This window comes from Capricornis sumatraensis, chromosome 3 (assembly GCF_032405125.1).
Source record: "Capricornis sumatraensis isolate serow.1 chromosome 3, serow.2, whole genome shotgun sequence".
Classification (NCBI taxonomy): Eukaryota; Metazoa; Chordata; class Mammalia; order Artiodactyla; family Bovidae; genus Capricornis; species Capricornis sumatraensis.
Window position 1 is genome coordinate 39005313 of NC_091071.1, and position 21382 is coordinate 39026694.

Consider the following 21382-nt stretch of genomic DNA (forward strand, 5'->3'; position numbering starts at 1 on the left):
TTTTCTTGTCTCAGCTATTTGTAAGGCCTCTTCAGACAACCATTTTGCCTTTCTGCATTTCTTTTTCTTGGGGATGGTCTTGATTACTGCGTCCTGTATAATGTCACTAACCTCTGTCCATAGTTCTTCATGCACTTTATCAGATCTAATTCCTTGAATCTATTTGTCACTTCTACTGTATAATTGTAAGGGACTTGATTTAGGTCGTACCTGAATGGTCTACTGGTTTTCCCTGCTTTCTTCAACTTAAATCTGAGTTTTGCAATAAGGAGTTTATGATCTGAGCCAGAGGAAAACAGTAGAATGGGAAAGACTAGAGATCCCTTCAAGAAAATGTGAGATACCAAGAGAACATTTCATGCAAAGATGGGTACAATAAAGGACAGAAATGGTATGGACCTAACAGAAGCAGAAGATATTAAGAAAAGGTGGCAAGAATGCACAGAAGAACTATACAAAAAGATCTTAATGACCCAGATAACCATGATGGTGTGATCACTCACCTAGAGCCAGATGTCCCGGAGTCCGAAATCAAGTGAGTCTTGACTTGAAGTGTCACTATGAACAATGCTAGTGGAGGTGATGGAATTCCAGCTGAACTATTTCAGTCCTAAAAGATGATGCTGTTAAAGTGCTGCACTCAATATGCCAGCAAATTGGAAAACTCAGCAGTGACCACAGGACTGGAAAAGGTCAGTTTTCATTTCAATCCCAAAGAAAGGTAATGCCAAAGAATGTTCAAGCTACCACACAATTGAACTCATCTCACGCTAGCAAAGTAATGCTCAAAATTCTCCAAGTTAGGCTTCAACAGTACGTGAACTGAGAATTTCCAGATGTTCATGCTGGATTTAGAAAAGGCAAAGGAACCAGAGATCAAATTGCCAACATCCTTTGGCTCGTAGAAAAACCAAGAGAGTTCCAGAAAAACGTCTACTTCTACTTTGACTATGCCAAAGCCTTTGACTTTGTGCATTGCAGCAAACTGGAAAATCCTTAAAGAGATGGGAATGCCAGACCACCTGACCTGTCTCCCGAGAAACCAGCATGTAGGTCAAGAAGCAACAGTTAGAACCAGACATGGAACAATGGACTGGTTCCAAATTGGAAAAGGAGTACATCAAGGCTATATATTGTCATCCTGCTTATCTAACTTATATGCAGAGTACACTGTGTGAAATGCCAGGCTGGATGAAGCACAAGCTGGAATCAAGATTGCTGGGAGAAACATCAATAACCTCAGATATGCAGATGATACCACCCTTATGGCAGAAAGCAAAGAGGAACTGAACTTCTCAATGAAAGTGAAAGAGGAGAGTGAAAAGTTTGGCTTAAAATTCACCATTCCAAAAACTAAGATCATGGCATCCAGTCCCATCACTTCATGGCAAACAGGTGGGGAAATGATGGAAACAGTCAGAGACTTTATTTTCTTGGGCTCCAAAATCACTGCAAATGGTGACAGCAGCCATGAAATTAAAAGATGCTTGCTCCTTGAAAGAAAAGCTATGACCATTCTAGACATCATATTAAAAAGCAGAGACATTACTTTGCCGACAAAGATCCATATTGTCAAACCTCTAGTATTTCCAGTAGTCATGTATGGATGTGAGATTTGGACCATAAAGAAAGCTGAGCACTGAAGAATTGATGCTTTTGAACTGTGGTGTCGGAGAATACTCTTGAGAGTCCCCTGCAAGGTGATCAAGCCAGTCCATCCTAAAGGAAGTCAGTCCTGAATATTCATTGGAAGGACTGAAGCTGAAGCTCCAATTCTTTGGCCATCTGATGCAAAGAACTGACTCATTGGAAAAGACCCTGATGCTGGGAAAGATTGAAGGTAGGAAGGATGACAGAGGATGAGATGGTTGGGTGGCAGCACCAACTTAATGGACATGGCTTTGAACAAGCTCTGGGAGTTGGTGATGGACAGGAAGCCTGGTTTGCTGCAATCCATGGGGTCGCAAAGAGTTGGACACAACTGAGTGACTGAACTGAACTGAACTGAGTTTGACCCAGTTCCTATGGATTAAAATATTTTGAGTGTTTGTCACTTGATTAAAAGTAGAACCTTCTAACCATGACTCAGAGTTGAAGGAAATGTCAGAGCTTTTTATACTGGGAGGCAGGCAGTGTGGTAGTGAGGAAGGAGCTTGGCTTCCACTCAGTGGACACTGGACCTCAGTATGCAGCTCTTAAGCTCTTTGACTTGGACCAATGACTGTACATTAGAACTTGGTTGGGGAGGATGGATCTCATGTCTAAAAGGGAGTCTTTCCCCCTAAAATTTTGCATTTCTTCTCAGTTTGATTAGCTTTGCATATTGGGCTCCTGTGGGCTTCCCAGATCGTGCAGTGGTAGAGAATCCACTTGCCAGTGCTGGAGATGCAACAGACGTGGGTTCGATCCCTGGGTCAGAAAAATCCTCTGGAGTAGGAAATGGCAACCCGCTCCAGAATTCTTGCCTGGAAAAATCCCACAGACAGGAGCTTGGCCAGCTACAGTCCAGTCCTTGGGGTTACAAAGAATCAGCCCTGAGTTAGCGCACACAGAGACAAACAGACAGACACACATACACGCATGGTTCCTGTGGTTCCTGTCATTTAGCCAGTTGTAGTGGCCCTTACTATTGTATCATTGTATGGGAAAGTACTAGATTAATTTTCCTCCTGGGCTGGTGAGGACAGGCTGATGTAGGTGAGGGGTCTGACCCAGAACCAGATCCGTGGACGTCCTCGCTGAGCACACAGAAGATGCCGCCGCTGCCGGTTCCCGTAGAGCACGAGGGCCAGCGCGGCCTCCACCCCTGCTGGCGGAGGAGTGAGTGAGAGCTGAGATTGAAGTCCCAGGACATGGGTGCGAGCGTGACACATTTCACTCAGTCTGTGTTCGTAGTTTAAAATTGTTCTTTATTGGAAAATTGAAGTTTAAATGCAACTGTTTTTCTAGTATTGCTTCAGAACAGGGACTTGACTTAAGTTAGGACTTGCAGGGAAAGAAAAGTGAGCACAGAGAAACTATATAAATGGTCTTTCTTTTTTAGAAAACAGAGTTAGGGGAGAAAGCGTCCTTTGAGTCACTATCCAGTTTAGTCAGGCTGATTGGTTGAAAGAAATATCAGTGAAATCTAATTTCCTCTTTGATTCAGCAGCCACTGATCTTGAAAGCGGTGGATTCAGCCGCTTGCTGTTTTGTGGAGTTTTCTGTTCCTGCAGATTCTGTAATAGGAAGTGACTTCAGTGGAGTTTACTGTTTTTTCCATTCTAGATTTTTGTTGTTGTTCTTGTTTAGTTGCCGAGTTGAGTCTGACTCTGCGACCCCATGGACTGTAGCCCACCAGGCTCCTCTGTCCATGGGATTTCCCAGGCAAGAATACTGGAGAGGATTACTATTTCCTCCTCCAGGGGATCTTCCCACCCCAGGGATTGAACCTGAGTGTCCTGTATTGGTAGGCAGGTTTTTACAAACTCTGAGCCACCCACATATTTTAGGTATGGCAGTTTATGGGTTTTGCTAGTAAAGATTGCCCCATGGTGGACAGAGAATTTTTCTCCCTAATTGGTGTTCATCTTTACATTGGATCTTTTTTGAATTTTATTTAGTTGTAATTTTTATTGGAAATAACAAAAGAGGCATGAAGCATCGGTAGCTTGTCTGTGCCGTTTTGGTCGTGCCTGTACTGCTGTTGGGATTGTTTTTTGTTTGAAGAGCAGAACCCACCCAGAGTTGAACTTCTCTTTTAAAAATCTCTGAGAAAATCATATTGAAAGATCAACTCATTGTTTTAGCTCACAGTGATGACTTTTTCAATCTGAAAGTTGAAGGAAAAGCTGGTTCCTTCTCAACAGTAAGAGTGGTTTTGGACATTTCCTTTGTTGGAAACACTATAGAGTTCTCGTGCTGGGAAGTCCTGTTGAACTTTCACTGCCAGTGGCCACCTTCTAGACCCACACCCCCAGGACTGGGTCCACTGGACTCTTGTGGCTAGTGAGTGCTTAGACTGTTAGTAGTGTGACTCGGGAATGACATCTTTATTTTTATTCAATTGTAATTAATGTAGATGTTAATAGCCACGTGCATCTATTGGCTGCTGCATCAGACAGCACAGCCCAAAGTCATGTTTGTTGTTGTTTAGTTGCTGAGTTGTGTCCAACTCTTTTGCGACCCCATGGACTGTAGCCCGTGGGCCCCTCTGTCCATGGCATTTTCCAGGCAAGAATACTGGAGGGGTTGCCATCTCCTTCTCCGGGGGATCTTCCCAACCTAGGGATCAACCCCGCATCTCCTGCATTGGCAGGCAGATTGACTTACCTCATTTGCTTAGAGTGTTCTTTAAGATATAAGCCTGAAGGCCAAGTCCCTCTAAAGGGACCAACTTTTAAAGATGGAAAACATTTTTAAAAATACACTTTGGTTTAGATTCCAGATTTTTCACTCATGTAGAAAGTATTCTAGTGTGAGTCAGCCCTGGAAATCTAGGGGACACGGTGGGCCCAGGGTCTGCCTTCGCAGAAGGCAGCTCTGTCAGCGGCGACTGAGCGCCTTGGAAAGGAGGCCCCGATTGGGGCATAGCAGAGGCTGTTCGGAAGGGTCCTGGTAGGCCTTCTGGAGGAGCTAACCAAGACCTGAGGATGAATAAGACATGAGAGGTACTATTCCAGGCATAGGGGACAGCATAAATAGCAAGTGTGGTGGTCTGGAGGTATACACTTCTGAGCAAGTAGTTTTTGCAAGAGCCAGTTTTGTTTTTGTTTTACATTCAATAAATTGCCACTTGGAGGCAGTGTGGTCTTGCCTCTGAGAGGGGGAGACTGCTGGTGTCGTTCGACCCTGGTGGGCCTGGGCTCCAGTCTCAACTGTGCCCCTCTTTATTCTTTTATTCAACAAATATCAAAATGCTTATATAATTCACATTATCTATGTGTGCTTATTATGTGTGGACACTGCTTGGCTGTGGTTATATCATTGTTGCCCCGTCTTCTTGGACCTCAGAGGGTAGTGGTGTGGTCAGGCAGTCCAGCAGCCCTACCAGTGCCTGTCTTAATTGCAGACTGAAAGCAGTGTCGTGATGGGAAAGAGCCAGGTGTTCCTGGCTGGCTGGTCAGGGAAACTCCTTAGAGGAAGGGCACTGGAGCTTGTTGCAGGACAGACTATCGGGGGAGTCAGGCTGGGCACCTGAAGGCAAGGTCACCTCGTGGGAAGCCTGCAGTGTTGGCCCAGGGAATCCAGACTGTCCATTTGGGGCTTAAAAAGTAATTCAGAGTTTTAGAAACCCATCACATTCAGGGTGATTGGAGGAAGTGACTGTGACTTGTTCTCCAGGAGGCTCAATCATCTTTTTCCAGGTGTATTTTCCATCCAAGTTCATATGTGCAGTGACAGCTGACAGTTGCCTTCTCACTCCCCAAACTGTATTTGTGGGAGCAGGAAAAAGACCCTATGAACAGCAAGCTAAGAATCACAGTTGACCCTTGAACAGTGCCGGGCGTCGGAGTGCCAACCCTTCCTGCAGTCAAAAATCCATATAAAACTTGCCTCTATACCAGTTCCTTCACTGTGTCTCCCTAACGCGGGTCCTCCATACACATGATTCTGCATCCTCAGATTCAACCAACCACTGTGCAGTGATGTAGTCTTTACTGTTGGAAAAAAATCTTTGTGTTAAGTGGGCCCGTGCAGTTCAAGCCCTTGTTCAAGGGTCAACTGTAGTGTTCTTATTCAAGGTATTAGGAAATTTTTATACACACAGGAGGTTTTTGTTTAAAAAGTGTTTTGTTGTTGTGTTTTTTAAATTCTTTTGACTGGGTGACATATTCATAGTGTTCCAAAAAGTACAAAAGGCTGTTTAGTGAAAAGCCTTCCTCTCCTTTTTCCAAAATCACCAGTTACCCTCCCCATAGGCAACTAGTGTTTCTTGTATGTCATGCAGGAGATACACTGTGTATGTAAGCACAAGCTTCCTCTGCTTACTCCTTTTTCCCACAGTGACACATGGCTATGTTGATCCAGTCTAGGTGCATTTCAGACTGATGAATATCTCAGAGCTGTTAGAAGTATTAATAATTGAAGAGCAGGCATCATTGTAAAAATCCCTTTTTTTTAAAATGTTAAAATGTTTTGGCGCTGTACTTAAACAACACAATGATTTTTGTATTTGTGCTATACTTTATAAATACGAAGAATCGAAGTTTTAAAAATTAATCTCGTCTCAAAGGGTATTGGAGGTTTTGTTGCTATCATCATGTTGCACATCACGTGACCCTGATTGACACCAAAGTTCTGTTTTATGGTTTTTTCCCCAGTTTCTGGAAAAAATTCTTTAAACCTGTGGTTTTTATTAACCACCTTACTAGTTGACATACACATACCTGTAGCTTAACACAACCTACTTCTGCACCAAATAGATAAAGTAAAAATCAGTCTCTGGCTTGGTAGGACTTCTGAGAATATTCATATTCACTCCAGACGTTTCTGTTAATTTAGTCAGTTAGTCTAGATATTGCGGAATCTTAACGGTGACACAGTTGTCCTTCAGAAGAGGAGGAGCTGAGCTCTCTGCCATCACACATCTGGTGAGGGAAATTGATAGGTATTTAAGATGGAAGATAAATTTCAGAATTGTTAAATAGGATGGAGAACAGAAATGATAATTAGACCCTTTTTAGGGGTAGAAAGATATACTAACGCGTGCATAGAATATTCTCAGAAGGAAATCCCTGGAAATTGTTTTTCTTAGGTGTGGGAGTCCTCCACTTTCACTGTATATTCTTCCAAATATATATATTTTTAATTTTAAAGCATAAATATATTGTTTTTAAAATGAAAAACTAGTTTAAAAGTAAGTCAAACCCACAGCAAAACATCTTTAGTATTTGTGGTTGGAAGAATCTGTGAAATGGGGAGAACTCTAATTCCCTCTTGTAACTGGTTAATCCCTCTTGTAAAACCTTTAGATCTGTAGCAGGAATGATTTGAACAGAGTGTAAACGAACTTAGAAGTGTTGTCCAGGGATGGGAAAATATAATTGTGTTTTAGTGTGGTGTCCAGGCATCACTTCCTTTGTCACAAGCTCTGATTTCAGCAGAATCCTTTTGTTAGAGATATTTTCATGGATGTGCTTGAAGCTGCAAGACCTGACAGCCAACTAGTGTTTCTTCGAGTATCCTGAAATAAGGTCACCTTTCCCAGCATGAGCAGTGCATTTTTACTACTGCATTCGGTACAAAACATTATATGTAGATTATCACGTTTCTTTAGAGAAAAGATAGTAGTTTTGAAAAGTCCTTCTTTAAAGTACTTTTTAGTTTTCTGCCTTTCAAACTCATTTGAATGCTAAAAATATTTTAAATATTGAACCCATTTCTGATTTCATCCTCAAACTGGAAACACTTCCAAGTGGAACCAGGAGCATCTGGAAGCATTCCAGGTGTTATCACCTGGGCTGAAGCTAATCGCCTGGGTCTGGACACCCCAGGGGCTGCCTAAAAACGTCAATTTCTTTAATTAAACGGCTAGTTCACTCACACTCTTCAAAACCCGACACAACTCTGTCAAGTGAGAGCCTCCCCCGGTCCCCTCGGTGGTTTCCTCAGGGGTGGTTTCTTCAAGCAGAGAGCGTGTTTGCAGCTCCCTTGCCCCTGTCCTGCCTTTGTCCTCTTACTGGAAGCTGCACCCTGTCCACATGGTTGCCTGCCTGTACACAGCCACACGTGGAGAGCTTCCCTACTCTCCCTTTCTGCAGTTGCTTGGTTCCCGTTGTGTGAGAGGAGCTGTGATTGGTTCAGTCTGTTCCCCACTGGTGGATGGTCGGGTGTCCAGTCTTATCAGTGCCGTAATGAATAGGTCTCCTCAGCTACATGTATCTGTGTAGAACCGATTCCTCAAAGTGGAATTAATGATGGAAAGGAAGGTGCGTTTGTAATTTTGAGTGAATCATCCAATTGTCCTCCAAGAGTTTGTATGTTGGTGGAGCCTTAAAGCTTTAAAAGCAGCACACTCAAACACAGTGTAGACATAATTGGGTATTTTGTGTATGTTATTAATATAGTTGATAAATACTCAAGTTATTCTTCAGCTTGTGATTCCGTATCATTTTGTACCTCTCAGTCGTTTGTGATTTATCTGTAATTTTATGGCATACCCTTTTTTTCCCCTTAAGACAATTTTTTAACACACTTTCAGGTTCAGAGCAAAACTGAGGGGAAGGTTGTATAGAGATTTCCCACATATGCTCCCTCCCCTTACCCATGTATAATCTTCTCATTATCCACATCCCCCACCAGACTGTACACTTGGTGTGATTGATGAACCTTGTTGATACATGATAATTATCCCGAGTCTGTAGTTTACTTTAGTGTTCACTCTTGACTTGGTACATTCTATGTGTTTGGACGAAGGTGCAATGGCATGTATCCATCATTAGAGTACCATGCAGCGGTTTTTCACTGCCCTAAAAATCCCCTGGGCCTCCCTGGCGGTTTAGTGGTAAAGAGTCTGCCCATAGTGCAGGAGATGCAGGTTCGATCCCTGGGTCAGGAAGATCCCCAGGGAGAGGGAATGGTAGGGACATCGCATGCTAGAGGAGCCTGGCAGGCTCCAGCCCATGGAGTCACTTAGCGACTGAACAACAGCAGATCCCCTGTGTCCGTCTAATTTTCCCCCCACCAAAAAAGCAAACTCCCGGCAATCACTGATTATTGTTACTGCCTCCATAGTTTTGCCTTTTCCAGAATGTCATATAGTTGAAATCATGTAGTATGTAGTCTTTCAGATGGTATTCTTTCATTTAGTAACATGCTTTTCAGCTTCCTCCATGCCTTTTCATGGCCTGATAATTCACTTTTTTTTTAGAACTGAATAATATTCCATTGTCTGGATGTTGGTGTACTTTTTAGACTAAATGCATTCATTTCTCTCCTAGCCCACACACACTTCCATATGTTGTACACTGACAGCTCTAAGTTCAGAATAAGGCTGTTCTTCTTTCTCCTGACATGGGACTGCTGCCTACCAGCTGCAGTTCCCAGCATTTGGGCCAGGGGACCCGTTTCTGGCTGGCTGCTTGCTTGTACGTACTCCGTGGCCGGTAGTCTGAGGTGGCCCAGCCCCTGAGGTTAGGGGTTGCTCCTGCAGAGCCCGAATCCTCGCTCTGCCCCACATCCTCCTCCTCTCGGACTTTTAACTAGGTTGCCAGCACTGCCCTTCTCTGCCGGGATGCTGGAGAATAGTGAGCCCCTTTCTACAGGCCAAGCTGTCTGGTCCCCATTCCAGGGCTGCTGGTGGTTGATGGTTGGTCTGATGGTGGCTGTACCTTCTGACAGTACCTTCTTGCCCACCTTTGTCCCAGGAAGGCTTTTCTCCTCTCCTCAGGGCTGAAGGAGACACAGACCTCATTTAGGAAACTGTAAATTGTCCTAAACTGTCTGGGAAATGGCACTCCCCCTTCCCTGGGGCTTCTGAGGGAATCAAATGAGGTCAGAGGCTGGCTGCAAGTCCAGGACTCTCCTGATTTAGGGTCCAGTGTGACAGAGAGCTTCCACTCAGTATAATCTTATAATCCTTTCATACAAGTCTGTGGTGAACTTGGCCATCCCTGCCTGGAAGGAAGGCCTGAGAGCAGGGACTTGCTCCCCTGAGGAAGGCCTGGGAGGAGGAGGATCACCTGGCCAAGCCCACTTTGGCTCTTGGGCAGATAGTGATCTTGAGGAACGGCATTTTTGTTGTTGTTGTTGTTCAATATAAAATCATTGTTCAGAATAAAGTAAAACCTTATTTTTACTAATTTATGTATTTGCATTAAATATTGAAGCCTGAATCATAGATGATTTTAGAAATAATTTGCTTTTAATTATTTCCTAATAGTTACTGTAACCAAAAAAAAAAAAAGCAGGGGTTACATTAGATGTCTTTTAAGAGTGTGACTAAATGGCTGAAGTTTATTTGTAATGGCATAAATGCCAATAAAATCGTGCTTTTTTCTCTTTTCCTTTAGATTAAAAAAAAATTTATTTCTCCATTGTTGGAAAGTTGTTCCTTTATTTATTTGCATAATCTTTAAGAATTTTTGAAGCAATATGAGCATTAAATATAGTAGAATTGTCAGATTATTAGGGCGTTACCATACAGAAGAGTCAGTTGGTAGCACAAACTCTGTGCCAGGCGTAGGTGCCAGGTCCTTGCTGTGCATGCACCGTTCAGTCTTCATAGCAACTGTGGAAGATGGGGCAGTGACAGTAATAATAGTGACTAATATTTATTGAGCCCTCACTGCATGTCAGGCTAAGTGCTGTGTACACAGTGTATGACTTAATTCCTTCTCCAGTGATCCTAGAGGCAGGTACAGTTTTCCTTTCCAGCTTAGAGCTAAGGAAGCACACAGAGCGAGGAGGCCGGACCTGAAGGAGACTCTGGCTGGGTGCTTCCCTCGCTGCCCCAGACCGTGCCCCCTCTGTTGTTGGTGTCTGATTAGCAGTATATGAATAAATGCACTGACGAGGCCTTGAATGGTCTCCAGGTCATCTAAGACTGAAAACCCTGTGAAAAGGTCTAACATTCTGTGGATGCCTCTTCTTTAGATGTGAGCTTTTTCAGGATGCATTGCCCTTTTTGGATCAAGGTGATTTTTCTCTTTATTTTAATCCAGTTTTGACTCAGGAATTAAAATTCTTTTTGTAAAAATTTCCAAGGTTGATGAATAAAGATGCTCAGCTTTTGAAAGATTTAAGAGATGATTTAATAAAGCCGAAGAGAATCTAGAGAATTCTGAAAAGACTTTAAAGAAAGCAGACCTTTTTCATGGGACAAAAGGGCTGCAGAGAGAAATAGGGGTAAATGGGGAAGAGAAAATATCCTTGGGAGGGGAGTTTCATGCTCAGAAGTAGAGAAGCACGTATACAAAGCAGCGTCTAAACTCTTGGGTAGTTTATTTCCAATACCACCATCTCATCTCCATTATGCTTTTTAATCTTTTCATCACCGGTAGGATAGAGGATCATTGATGCCAAGATGTAGCCAGAGAGGGAAATAGACTTGGCTGGTTTTCTGGAAGATAGGCAGCAGGAAGAAGGTGTAAAGAGGAGGATGAGCAAAATAATGTAACATTTCAAGAAAATTCATTGTTGAATTTTGTTCTTTTTGTTTCTGTTTTAGGAAAATAGTAATAAATGTTAAAATTACTGCTTGCCCTCTTCGGCTAGACAAAGTAACTTGTTAACATTGATACTGTGTATCATCTGTAGCTCAGGCACTCTTCTCGGGCCTGCGGCGCTCTCTTTCAGCTTGCAGTTAGCTGTTCGGGCTCCGCTGCTAAGCATGGGGTGGTAGGCACTGGCCGCTGACCTAATCCCTGTGTTTGTGGCGTTCACAGCCTCATGAGTTGTAACAAGAAGGTGATAGTACGATTTTAAGATTCACCCATTATGTCTGTAGACTGTGGAAGAGTTCATACTTCTGGCCAGTACAGAGTGTAATAAACTGGTTTGTACACATTTTGAGAGAAAAATCAGTTCTGCCGTTGTGGAGGATCTGGGGTTCTGAATGCAATTCAACAAAAATAAGGTATTATGACAGAAAGAGGAGAATTCAGAAAACCTGAGGGAAGAAGTGTCTTCTAGATGGTTTCTTTAATTAGCTGATGCATTTGAAACAATTCCTTTCAAACAAAACTTTTCAGATGTTGCTGGCTGGAAAGATTGAGTCAGTCACCTGCCAGGTATTTGATTTTGTAAAATGAAAAGCCTTTTCCAGTGCCTCTGATAGTAGATCATTCCTTAAGGTGAAATGCTGCCTTCTGGTCGTGATGCATCGGAATGGGTCTTGCGTCATGGGGGGGTGGGTCAGTGTTTGGTGTGACTGTCCCCAGACTGAGGTCTCTGTGGTCCTGCGTGGTGAAGCCCTCCCGCTCCCGAGGCGTCGGGTCTGCTCAGCTCTCCTTCCTGAGCCGCTGCCACGGGCGCCGCAGCCTCGCCAGGTGTGGTGGAGCCTGAGCGCCCACAGCTGCTTTTCCCAGGTCAGTTTAGCTGAGAGGCACAGGGGAGCTTGGACCTGGTGGAGATGGGGAGGGAAGAGGTTCAGCCCTTCACCCCTCCTTCTCCCAGTGCCTTCCAGCCACAAATGAAGAGTCGTTTGTGGAGGTTGACTCCCCAAAGTGTGTATGTTCTATCTTGAGTTCCTTGGTGCAGCTGGAAAGTCCCGAGGGGGCGAGAATTCCTGCTCCCGGCTGTGGCTGCGGAAACAGTGTCTGCTGTTGGCTGTGTGACGGGACTCATCTTCTGCTGAGGGTGACCCTGGAAAGCAGGTTGATCCCGAATCTCTTGCAGCCTCAGCTTTGCCCTCTCCTGGGCCCATCCTGTGCTGATATGGTGTAGAGACATGAACTTCCTGGGATTGGAAGTGGTGGTGCTCAGTCTTGAATTTTTGGAACTTCCGATGATTCAGACTGGTGTTTGCCCAACCTGTATGTGGGGACACTGGGTGTGTGGAAATCACAGCTGTGTTGTGTTGCAACAGCCTCCTGCTTCGCTCTCCTGTGTCATGTTTTGTTTTGAACTAGAGAACAGGGAAGAGTAATGGTGAGGAAAGTATGATGGTGTGAGTGTGGATATGCCTTCCACAAGCACTGCACACCCCCTTCTGTCTGTTACAGAGCCTGTACATCGTGTATGTGGCTGTTAGCATGTTCATACATGTTTGGACTGGGCAGGTGAGGACGCAGCAGAGTCAGTCAACCTTTCCTGCACCCAGACAGCTGTGAGACGTGCTTGTGCTGAAACAGGATGAGAAAGTGTGGCAGACCAATAAAAACCAAAACCAGAAACGAGGCATAGACATAACACCTGCCACAGCCATAGAAAGTGCAGGTGCCCTGGGACTAGAGCAAGACAGAACCAGAAAAGAAAATGCATCAGTTTGAGAGTGGCAGCATGTGGTGAACTTTTAAAGGTAAGGAAGTTTTTGTGCAGGATGGTGTTAAGATAACTGGTGTCAGTGGACATAACTGGCGTCAGTGGCAAAGCGCCCCTTTGCAGCTCTCAGCGCGTAGCCCTGGGATACCATTGTCCCTGTTTCACAGTTGAGGGAATTAAGACGCAGAGATTAAGCTGTTTGCCCAGGGACACGGGGCTGATTGACTCAGCCAGGATTTGAACTCCTGTGCTCTGCCTGCGAGTGTTCTTTCTGCATTCCCATTTCCGACTCCCACTTCCTACGCTGGACTAGGGACCCTGTTGTTGACCTTGCTGCGGTTATCTGTTCTTCTGAATTTACCTACCATTGTCCTGGCCTGCTCACCCTCTCCTAGAAAAGTGCTTTGGGACTCTTGGAAGAATCAGTCGGGAGCATCCGCAGGCTATTCCAAACTTGGAATGTACAGTATTTGTAGCTCACTTCCTTCTTCTGGTCTCTAGTGCTTGACACTACATCCCCTCCTGGCAGGTAAGAAGGAAACCTTATGTCTGTCATAAGTGGCTTCCATTGTCTTTGTTTAAATGAGTTTCATTTTCTTGTTCATAGATTAAGAAACATTGCATTAAACATATGCACACACTCGATTTTTCTAAAATAGTGGTCAGTAGAAATGTGTATAAATGTGGAAGGCAATAAATACAAATGTTAGTTATATTAGAGGGTTGTTCTCATTTATTTCTACTATATTTCATGTGGTCTTTGTGTCTGGAGACCTTGGTGAATCTCCAGGTTAAGGACAACACAGTGGCATGAAAGCTGTGAAATGGAACCCCCAAAGCCACGTGGAAGCACAGGAGCTTGGAGGTCGCCTGTGGGAAGCCGTGGTCAGTGGTTCTCTTTGCTGTCTTGTCTTCTGTATCCAGAAATCCTGTTGTCGCTTCGTAATTAAGTGTCCTTGAGCCTGAGGAAGCAACCCCACACTTGGGGCACTCTACAGAACAACTAACCTACCCTCTTCAAAAATCTCAGAGTTATGAAAGACAAAGTCTAGACGTCATTTCTAGAATAAAGGTGAAGACAGAGACATGACAACCTAAATGTGTTGGGATCTTGAAATGGGTGGTTTTTTTTTTTTTTAATTGTTTTGCATTGTGTTTTTTTCTTCTTTTTCTGAAATGGATTTTGCAACAGGAAAAAGAAATGTGATAAAGGACATTTTGGGAACAACTGGCCAGATCTGAATAAGGGCAATCAGTATTAAGTGCCATATCAATGTTAAGTTTCCTGAATTTGTCACCTGCCCTGCGCTTGTGTAAAGGGTGTTCTTGGGGGCACGCAGTAAAGTACTCGGGAGGAAAGGCGAGGCTCGTGCTGTCTGCAGCTGCTCTAGAGGTTCTGCAAAGCAGAGTGTATGTGCAAGGAGTGTCTAGTCCCTCACAGTCAGGCAGGATGAACTAAATATGTGTTCGAGGTGGCCTATGAGGCATGCACGTATGGTGAACTCAGGAGGTTGAAAAGGGACTGGTTGGTTTTGTAGGAGGAGTCTCCGTAGTTACTGCTTGATGTGAAGGAGGGCTTGGATGTGAGGTTTTCTAGACTGAGAGAAAGTGCATGCAGAGGAGAAAGCGTGCTGATGCAGGTGCTGGCTTGTGGTATTGTGGCTGGGAGGTCGGGTGCCCCAGCAGGTGTTGAGGAGAGTGAAGGAGTTTGAACTTCATCCGTAGACATGATGAAGATACCAAGATGCCTTTAGCTGCAAGTCTCCTTAGACTGTAGCTGGAATGGCTTCAGTGATAGGAGTGTATTTTCTCTCCTTACAGGAAGTCTGAAGATGGTGGGGGTGGGGGATGGTTCCAGGATCGCTGTGTTAGCCTAGAGATGGCTTCATGGACCTGGGTGCTTGTGTTTGCCCTGCAGCCATCCTTAGCGCACGAGCCCTGTCTCCTTTCCTGGCTGAAGAGCGTTGCTGCAGTTCCAGAATGAAATCTAGTGAAAAGCGGGAGGTCATCTTCTGAGCATATCTCCAGAATGCCTTGGCCCACTTGCCTTCCGTTTCCATAGCTGGGACTGTGTCACTTGCCACGGGGAAGGTGGTCTGGTGGCTTTTGCTCCTTGGACTGGAATGTGTTGCCCTTCCTGAAAGGAACATCCCAGGCAGCCCGCTGAGGAGCTGGTTGGGGAAGACAGTCACAAGAGTCTGCACCTTGGAGAAAAAGGTTTTCAATTTTCTAAAAGTGGTTGGTGGCAGGAGGAGTGGCTTGTTAAATTTTATAAGAAGCCGCATGCACACGTCACCCCCCGTTTTACCCGTGCACCTATTTTTGGCAGGTTACTTTCCAGCCACTGCCCACATGCACGCACTTTGGTTCTAATCTTACTCTGTGTGCCATTCTGCATACAGTTTTCATTTGCATGTTTTTATATAACACAAACATTTTCCTATATTTGTAGAGTCTTCATATGTTAATGGATGTATAATGTTCTCCTGTTTCTATTGTACAGCAGCTTATTAAACCTCTATTATTGGATGATAGTAATAATAATATCTGAGGGATCCCCTGGTGGCTCAGCAGTAAAGAATTCGCCTGTAGTGCAGGAGCCACAGGAGCCGTGGGTTCGATTCCTGAGTCAGGAAGATCCCCAGGAGGAGAGCATGGCAACCCACTCCAGTATTCTTGCCTGGAGAATCCCATGGACAGAGGGGCCTGGTGGGCTACAGTCCATGGGGTCACAGAGTCAGACATGACTGAAGCGACTTAGGAAGCACACACAGAGAGCCAATACTTTCTGAACCCTTAGCACCCACAGGCACTGTTTAAGTGATCTACATGTATTAATTCATATAGCCCTCACAGCAAACCTTCAGAGGTGTAGTAGCCATTATCACTCCCCTTTTCTAGATGAGGAACTGAGGCACAGAAAGCCTACGTGACTTAACCAAGGTCACACAGCTGGTAAGTGGGGAGCAGGAGGCAGAGCCGGCATCCAGATACTGGCCCTCTGGGTCTTGAGCTCTGATAACCAGTAGGTTAAACTGCTTCTGAGTATAGTCTGTGTTTATATTGATGTTACAGATAATCCCACGGTGACTGTATTTCTGCACATCTTGTCCTTTGCACTTGCACACATGGCCAGGTTGTTGTTATTTGAACAGTGCGTGGTTAGTGAAGGACTGGGGATGACATATATAGGCCACATAAGAGAAGTGTTACTTTGAGAGGGACTGGAAAAAAGGAGTTGCTATAATTTTCATGTTTGATTACTGAAGGATGCTCTCTTCTGTTTACTGTTTTATCTTCCTTTGTGATACTTACGTGCTTGTATATCCGTTGCACATTTATTCCTGGGAGGTGTGCTTTCCATCTTTATATAAGATTTACTTTAACCCTTTCTGTATAATTCAAGTACTTTTTAAGCTCCTATTTTCTTTTACTTTTAATTCTTCTTAATTTCTGTGTATATCTTTATTTCCTGCGGCTTTAGCACTTTGAGGAATCTCATTTTCGGTTAAGGCTAGTTTTTTTTTTTTTTTTAATAACTTACTTCTTATATATATTCACTTAAGGCTAGGCTTTAATTTTCTCAAATTGCTGTTGGTCTAACCTGATGCCCAGTTACTGTTTTACACACATACATTCTTGAAGCATTTTAACATAATTAAGCAAACTCGTTAAATTTCCATTGTATTCCTTTAAATTGTATTTGCTTTACCCCACACTCTTTATTGTTGTAGAATATAGGATAGAATCTATCGTTTTAGATAGCCTTTGTCTCATCTCTGTTTAACTTTCCCTTCTTCAGAGTTTGAAAAATATTTTTCTGTTTTATTTTCCCAAATGAACTTTCAGATCATTTTGACATTACTTGTAAGGCATGTGAGTGTTCCATGTTAAGTGCCCCTTTAGGTTAAGCTGGTAGTAACGTATGACAGTTGGAGAGAGATTGTGGTTGCTTAGTTTCTCATTTCTGATTCTGTTTCATTTCTAGATTTTGGATCATTGTTTGACTTGGAAAATGATCTTCCCGATGAGTTGATCCCCAATGGAGGAGAATTAAGCCTTTTAAACAGTGGGAACCTCGTTCCAGATGCTGCTTCCAAACATAAACAACTGTCCGAGCTCCTGCGAGGCGGCAGCAGCTCCAGCATCAACCCGGGAATAGGCAATGTGAGTGCCAGCAGCCCCGCGCAACAAGGCCTCGGCGGCCAGGCCCAGGGGCAGCCCAGCAGTGCCAACATGGCCAGTCTGGGTGCCATGGGCAAGAGCCCTCTGAACCAGGGAGATTCTTCGGCCCCCAGCCTGCCCAAGCAGGCAGCCAGCACCTCCGGGCCCACTCCTCCTGCTTCCCAAGCACTGAATCCGCAAGCACAAAAGCAAGTGGGGCTGGTAACCAGCAGCCCTGCCACGTCGCAGACGGGACCTGGGATCTGCATGAACGCAAACTTCAACCAGACCCATCCAGGCCTCCTCAATAGTAACTCTGGCCACAGTTTAATGAATCAGGCCCAGCAAGGACAGGCGCAGGTCATGAATGGATCTCTTGGGGCTGCTGGCCGAGGAAGGGGAGCTGGGATGCCATACCCTAGTCCGGCCATGCAGGGGGCCACGAGCAGTGTGCTGGCTGAGACGTTGACCCAAGTTTCACCGCAAATGGCCAGTCACGCGGGGCTGAGCACCGCACAGGCCGGAGGCATGAGCAAGGTAAGCGAGCGTCAGTGCTCTGCAGGTGTCCTGCTAACCAGGGGAACATTCCTGCCCCTGCTTCTCGAAAGGGATGGGTTTGGTGTTCCGTGTCCTTTCCCCAGCATATGGATCCCTGCCGTGTCTTTAAGGTGGAAACTGTTGAAGAAGCCAGCGGTAGGTTAGCCTGCACGTCAGATGGTTGAGAACACAGAGAGGGAGTTGGGGCCAAGGGCCAGTTTTTAGCCTCTAAGACAAACGTGTGGAGATGGGACCACGTGGTTGAGAGGCAACTTCGCGGGGAGTTGGCCTTCTGTGGCGTCAGTGGGCCCGGCAGAGGCACTCTGCCGTCGCCTCCCGCCGCCAGCCAGGGCAGTCCTCTTCATGCCTTTCCTGTGTTACAGCCAGCTGGCCTAGTGTCTTTTGCCAGCCTCTGTTTTACCAGTGAGGAAGCTGGGTTCCAAGCTGGTTAGCTCCTGCTGGGCTTAAGAGGGAGAGGTGGCATGGTAGAGCCAGGGCCAGTATGGGGCTTCGGGTCCCAGAGGAGACTCAGAGCAAGGGTTCTCCAGGTGGGCTCCCAGGCAAGTGGCGTTAGCACCACCTGGAGCCTGTAAGGCACTCAGAGCTGCTGACTTGGGGGTGTGATGGCTGTGCAGTGTAGAGCTCTGCTCCTGAGAAGGGCCATGCAGCTGGTGTGCAGTGTAGGAACTGAACGTGGAGAGCAGGGAAGGCAGATGCCAAGGTGGAGAGAGACCACTGGGAAAATGAGAGCGGACAAGGGACAGAGGATGCGGGCTGCCGTAGTGGCTTAGACGGTAAAGAATCCGCCTGCAGTGCAGGAGACCTGGGTTCAATCCCTGGGTAGGGAAGATCCCCTGGAGGAGGAAATGGCAACTCACTGCAGTATTCTTGTCTGGAGAATCCCGTGGACAGAGGAGCTTGGTGGGCTACAGTCCATGGGGTCGCAAAGAGTCTGACATGACTGAGCGACTGATACTTTCACTTTAAAGGGACAGAGCACGGCTGACCCACCCGATGCTGACCCCGGGACGCGCTAAGGAGGCCAGGTGCTCCCCCCAGTGCCCCTGTGTTAGGCGGTGTTTGGTGCAGCAGGTTCCAGAACAGCAGAACTGTTTGAATTGGATGAATCCCAGATAAGGGAGAGGGAGAGGCCAGGCCGAGCAGTTTCCCCCTGAGGTTCATGCCGGCACTAGGTGAACCGTGTGACTGGCTTGGCTGAGAAGAGGATTTTTTTTAACTGAAGAAGTAAAAGTGAAGAAATTCTAAACATTCAAATTTCATTTATCTCTTTTGAAGTGTTATTAAGGGAAAATGTGAACTCAAATTTTTGTTGTCCCTGGTGTTTAAAGAGGGGTCTGTGTGTGCATGCACATTTTAGAGTTGAATTGAGAAGAGATTTCTTTGGGTTTAGGCTTCATGGGTAGGTTTGATGTTTGTTCCTTCCTGATTCACTGGTCATTCTGTTCCACATGCCCAGTTACGAAAAGGTATTTTGGAAAATTTAAGTCACACACAAAAATAAACAGGGCTCCTGAGTAATCTTAGAACTTATCGAGGAGTTTTCTTTAAAATGTGTATTATCTGTCCACATTTGCCACATTAGATAACTAAAAGAGAATTTTAAAAGACGAATGTTCATTAATCACTGTAGTAATGTCAGATGTCACAGAGCCTCTTGTAAGAGGATGAGAGCAAAAAAGGCAAATAATTGTCTTAGTGTTTTATGAAAATAGTTTTGACCCCTGAAAGGACCTGAGTCCCTTGACCGCATTTGGAGAGCCATTGATTGTGTGTGTGTGTGTTCATGTATTCCTAAAAGTTGGACTTGGCATACCTGGGCAGAGTACACTGTCACATGTACATAAGTGATTTCCTTGGTCATCAGTGTCCACTAGATACTCAGTTTTCCTGTGGTTGCATGTGTCGTGATTTGTTACTACAGAGTCCCCTCCCCCTGAATTGAATAACCTATCTTTTACTCAGTTGCTGTGGCTCTTAAGAAGCTGTTAATCTCTAGAATTCTTACAGTTTATTTGTTGACACATCTGGCTGTTGTGCTTGTTGTTTGTTCTGGGAGTTTCCTGCAGTCTGGGCATTGCCGATCATGTCTCCCTCGCTCCATGTTCTCCATCTGCCCAGCGTTTTCATTCCTTTGTACAGCGTGATCTGTCTCTATACAGCAGTGAGTGTTCAGTGTGAGGACGGTAAGCCACATGACTGTTGTGGCACAGCCATCTCCCATCGCAAAGAGGCTGATGGCGAAGAAGGGGTGGGAGGTGGTTGAAAGTTGTCGTGGCCTTTGGCTGGGACAGAAGAACTAGCAGCGGTGGACAAGAGCAAGAGACGCGTTCATTTTAAGCTGGATGAGATTCTAGATGCACAGAGGGAAAAAGAAACTTTTTAAAAGGTAATTTTGTTAAAAAAAATTATTGGTGTGAAGGATATGCAGATTTCCTATAAAATAATGTAAATGGTAAAAAGAGCAGCCCCTCTTCTGCTTACAGGTAACTGCTTCTGTACAGATATATTAACACAGGTCCTTTTTTAATATACGAAATGGAGCCAGACCACGAGATGAGCACCTTGCTGTTTTAGGTAACAATAGACCATGAAATGCCTTTCCATGCCAGTGGGCACAGATTTTTCTTGTTTTCCTACTGATAGCAAGGTGGTGTATTTTATGATGCACCATAGTTTGTGTGCCCTGATGAGCATTTGGATTCTTCCTAACATCCCATTAGTCCAGGCTGCGCTGCAGCGACTGTCCTCGTGTGGGCATACCCACATGCACTGTGAGGGACATTCTGAAAAGTGAAGTTACTGGGTCAAAGACTTTGTTAACAGTTTTGTTTTTAGAAAGTAATCATGCGTATGGTTTAAACAACTAAGTCAAATTTTTTTAAAAATCAGCGTTAAGGATAAGAACTTAAAAGTTAGTCTCCCTTAATTTTTGACCTTTGGTTCTCCCAGATTCTCTCACCAAAGGCAGCTACTATTTCTTATCTGTCCTGCCAGAGATGGTTTGTATATATACAGGCACAGAGAGGGTGTGTGTGTGTGTATCACTTCTAAATATAGTATAGTATAACCTCTCCCCTCCCCTGTGCCCCCATCGCATACATGTGTGTGCACGCATCCTTTCTGCCCCTAAGCAGTGCAGGTAGGAAGTTGTTGCACGTTAGATGGAGCTTTCAGTTCTTCTCATGCGGTATGGCAGGGGCCCTGATTTGGCTGTATGCCCCAATAGCTGTATGTTTTGATGCTATACGTTTGAGTCTTGATTTGTGTATATATCTTTGTATAGCTGGATGTATCTGCTGGAGAGATTTGGGGGGTGAAATTTCTGGATTAAAGGATATTGACATTTTTAATAAGCATAGATATTTAAGCACAGATCCTCTCCAAAAACATGCAGATTACCCCCTAACCAACAGCAGATGAGTCCCTGTGCCTCAAATTCTCACCAGCACTGATACCTTTTTTTTTTTTTAACTGATTTGCCGTTGCCTTAGGCACAATGTCTTGTCATAAATTCATGGGCCTTTCTATTTTGCTGTTGCTCATATTCTCTGTCAGTTTTTCTGTTGTCTTATTTCCCATTTTTTCTTGTTGGTTTGTACTCTTAATATTTTTGCATATTAAAAGCTAAAATCTAAAGACAAAAAATTAGAAGCAAAAAGCATATAAAGTGAGATGACAGAAGCAAAATCAAGCATAGTGTGTGTGAAAGTCGCTCAGTTGTGTTCAACTCTTTGTGACCCCATGGCTTATACAGTTC

General features: G+C 44.7%; 1 protein-coding gene across 2 annotated transcripts in view; it reads left to right on the top strand.

Moving 5' to 3' along the window:
- CREBBP (CREB binding protein) overlaps window positions 1–21382 on the top strand; it is a 120954-nt gene that overhangs the window by 7100 nt on the left and 92472 nt on the right. For both annotated transcript variants that reach the window (XM_068968314.1, XM_068968313.1), the window contains exon 2: window positions 16892–17604. In XM_068968314.1, coding sequence (XP_068824415.1) covers window positions 16892–17604 — 713 coding nt within the window. The remainder of the gene's footprint in view (window positions 1–16891; window positions 17605–21382) is intronic.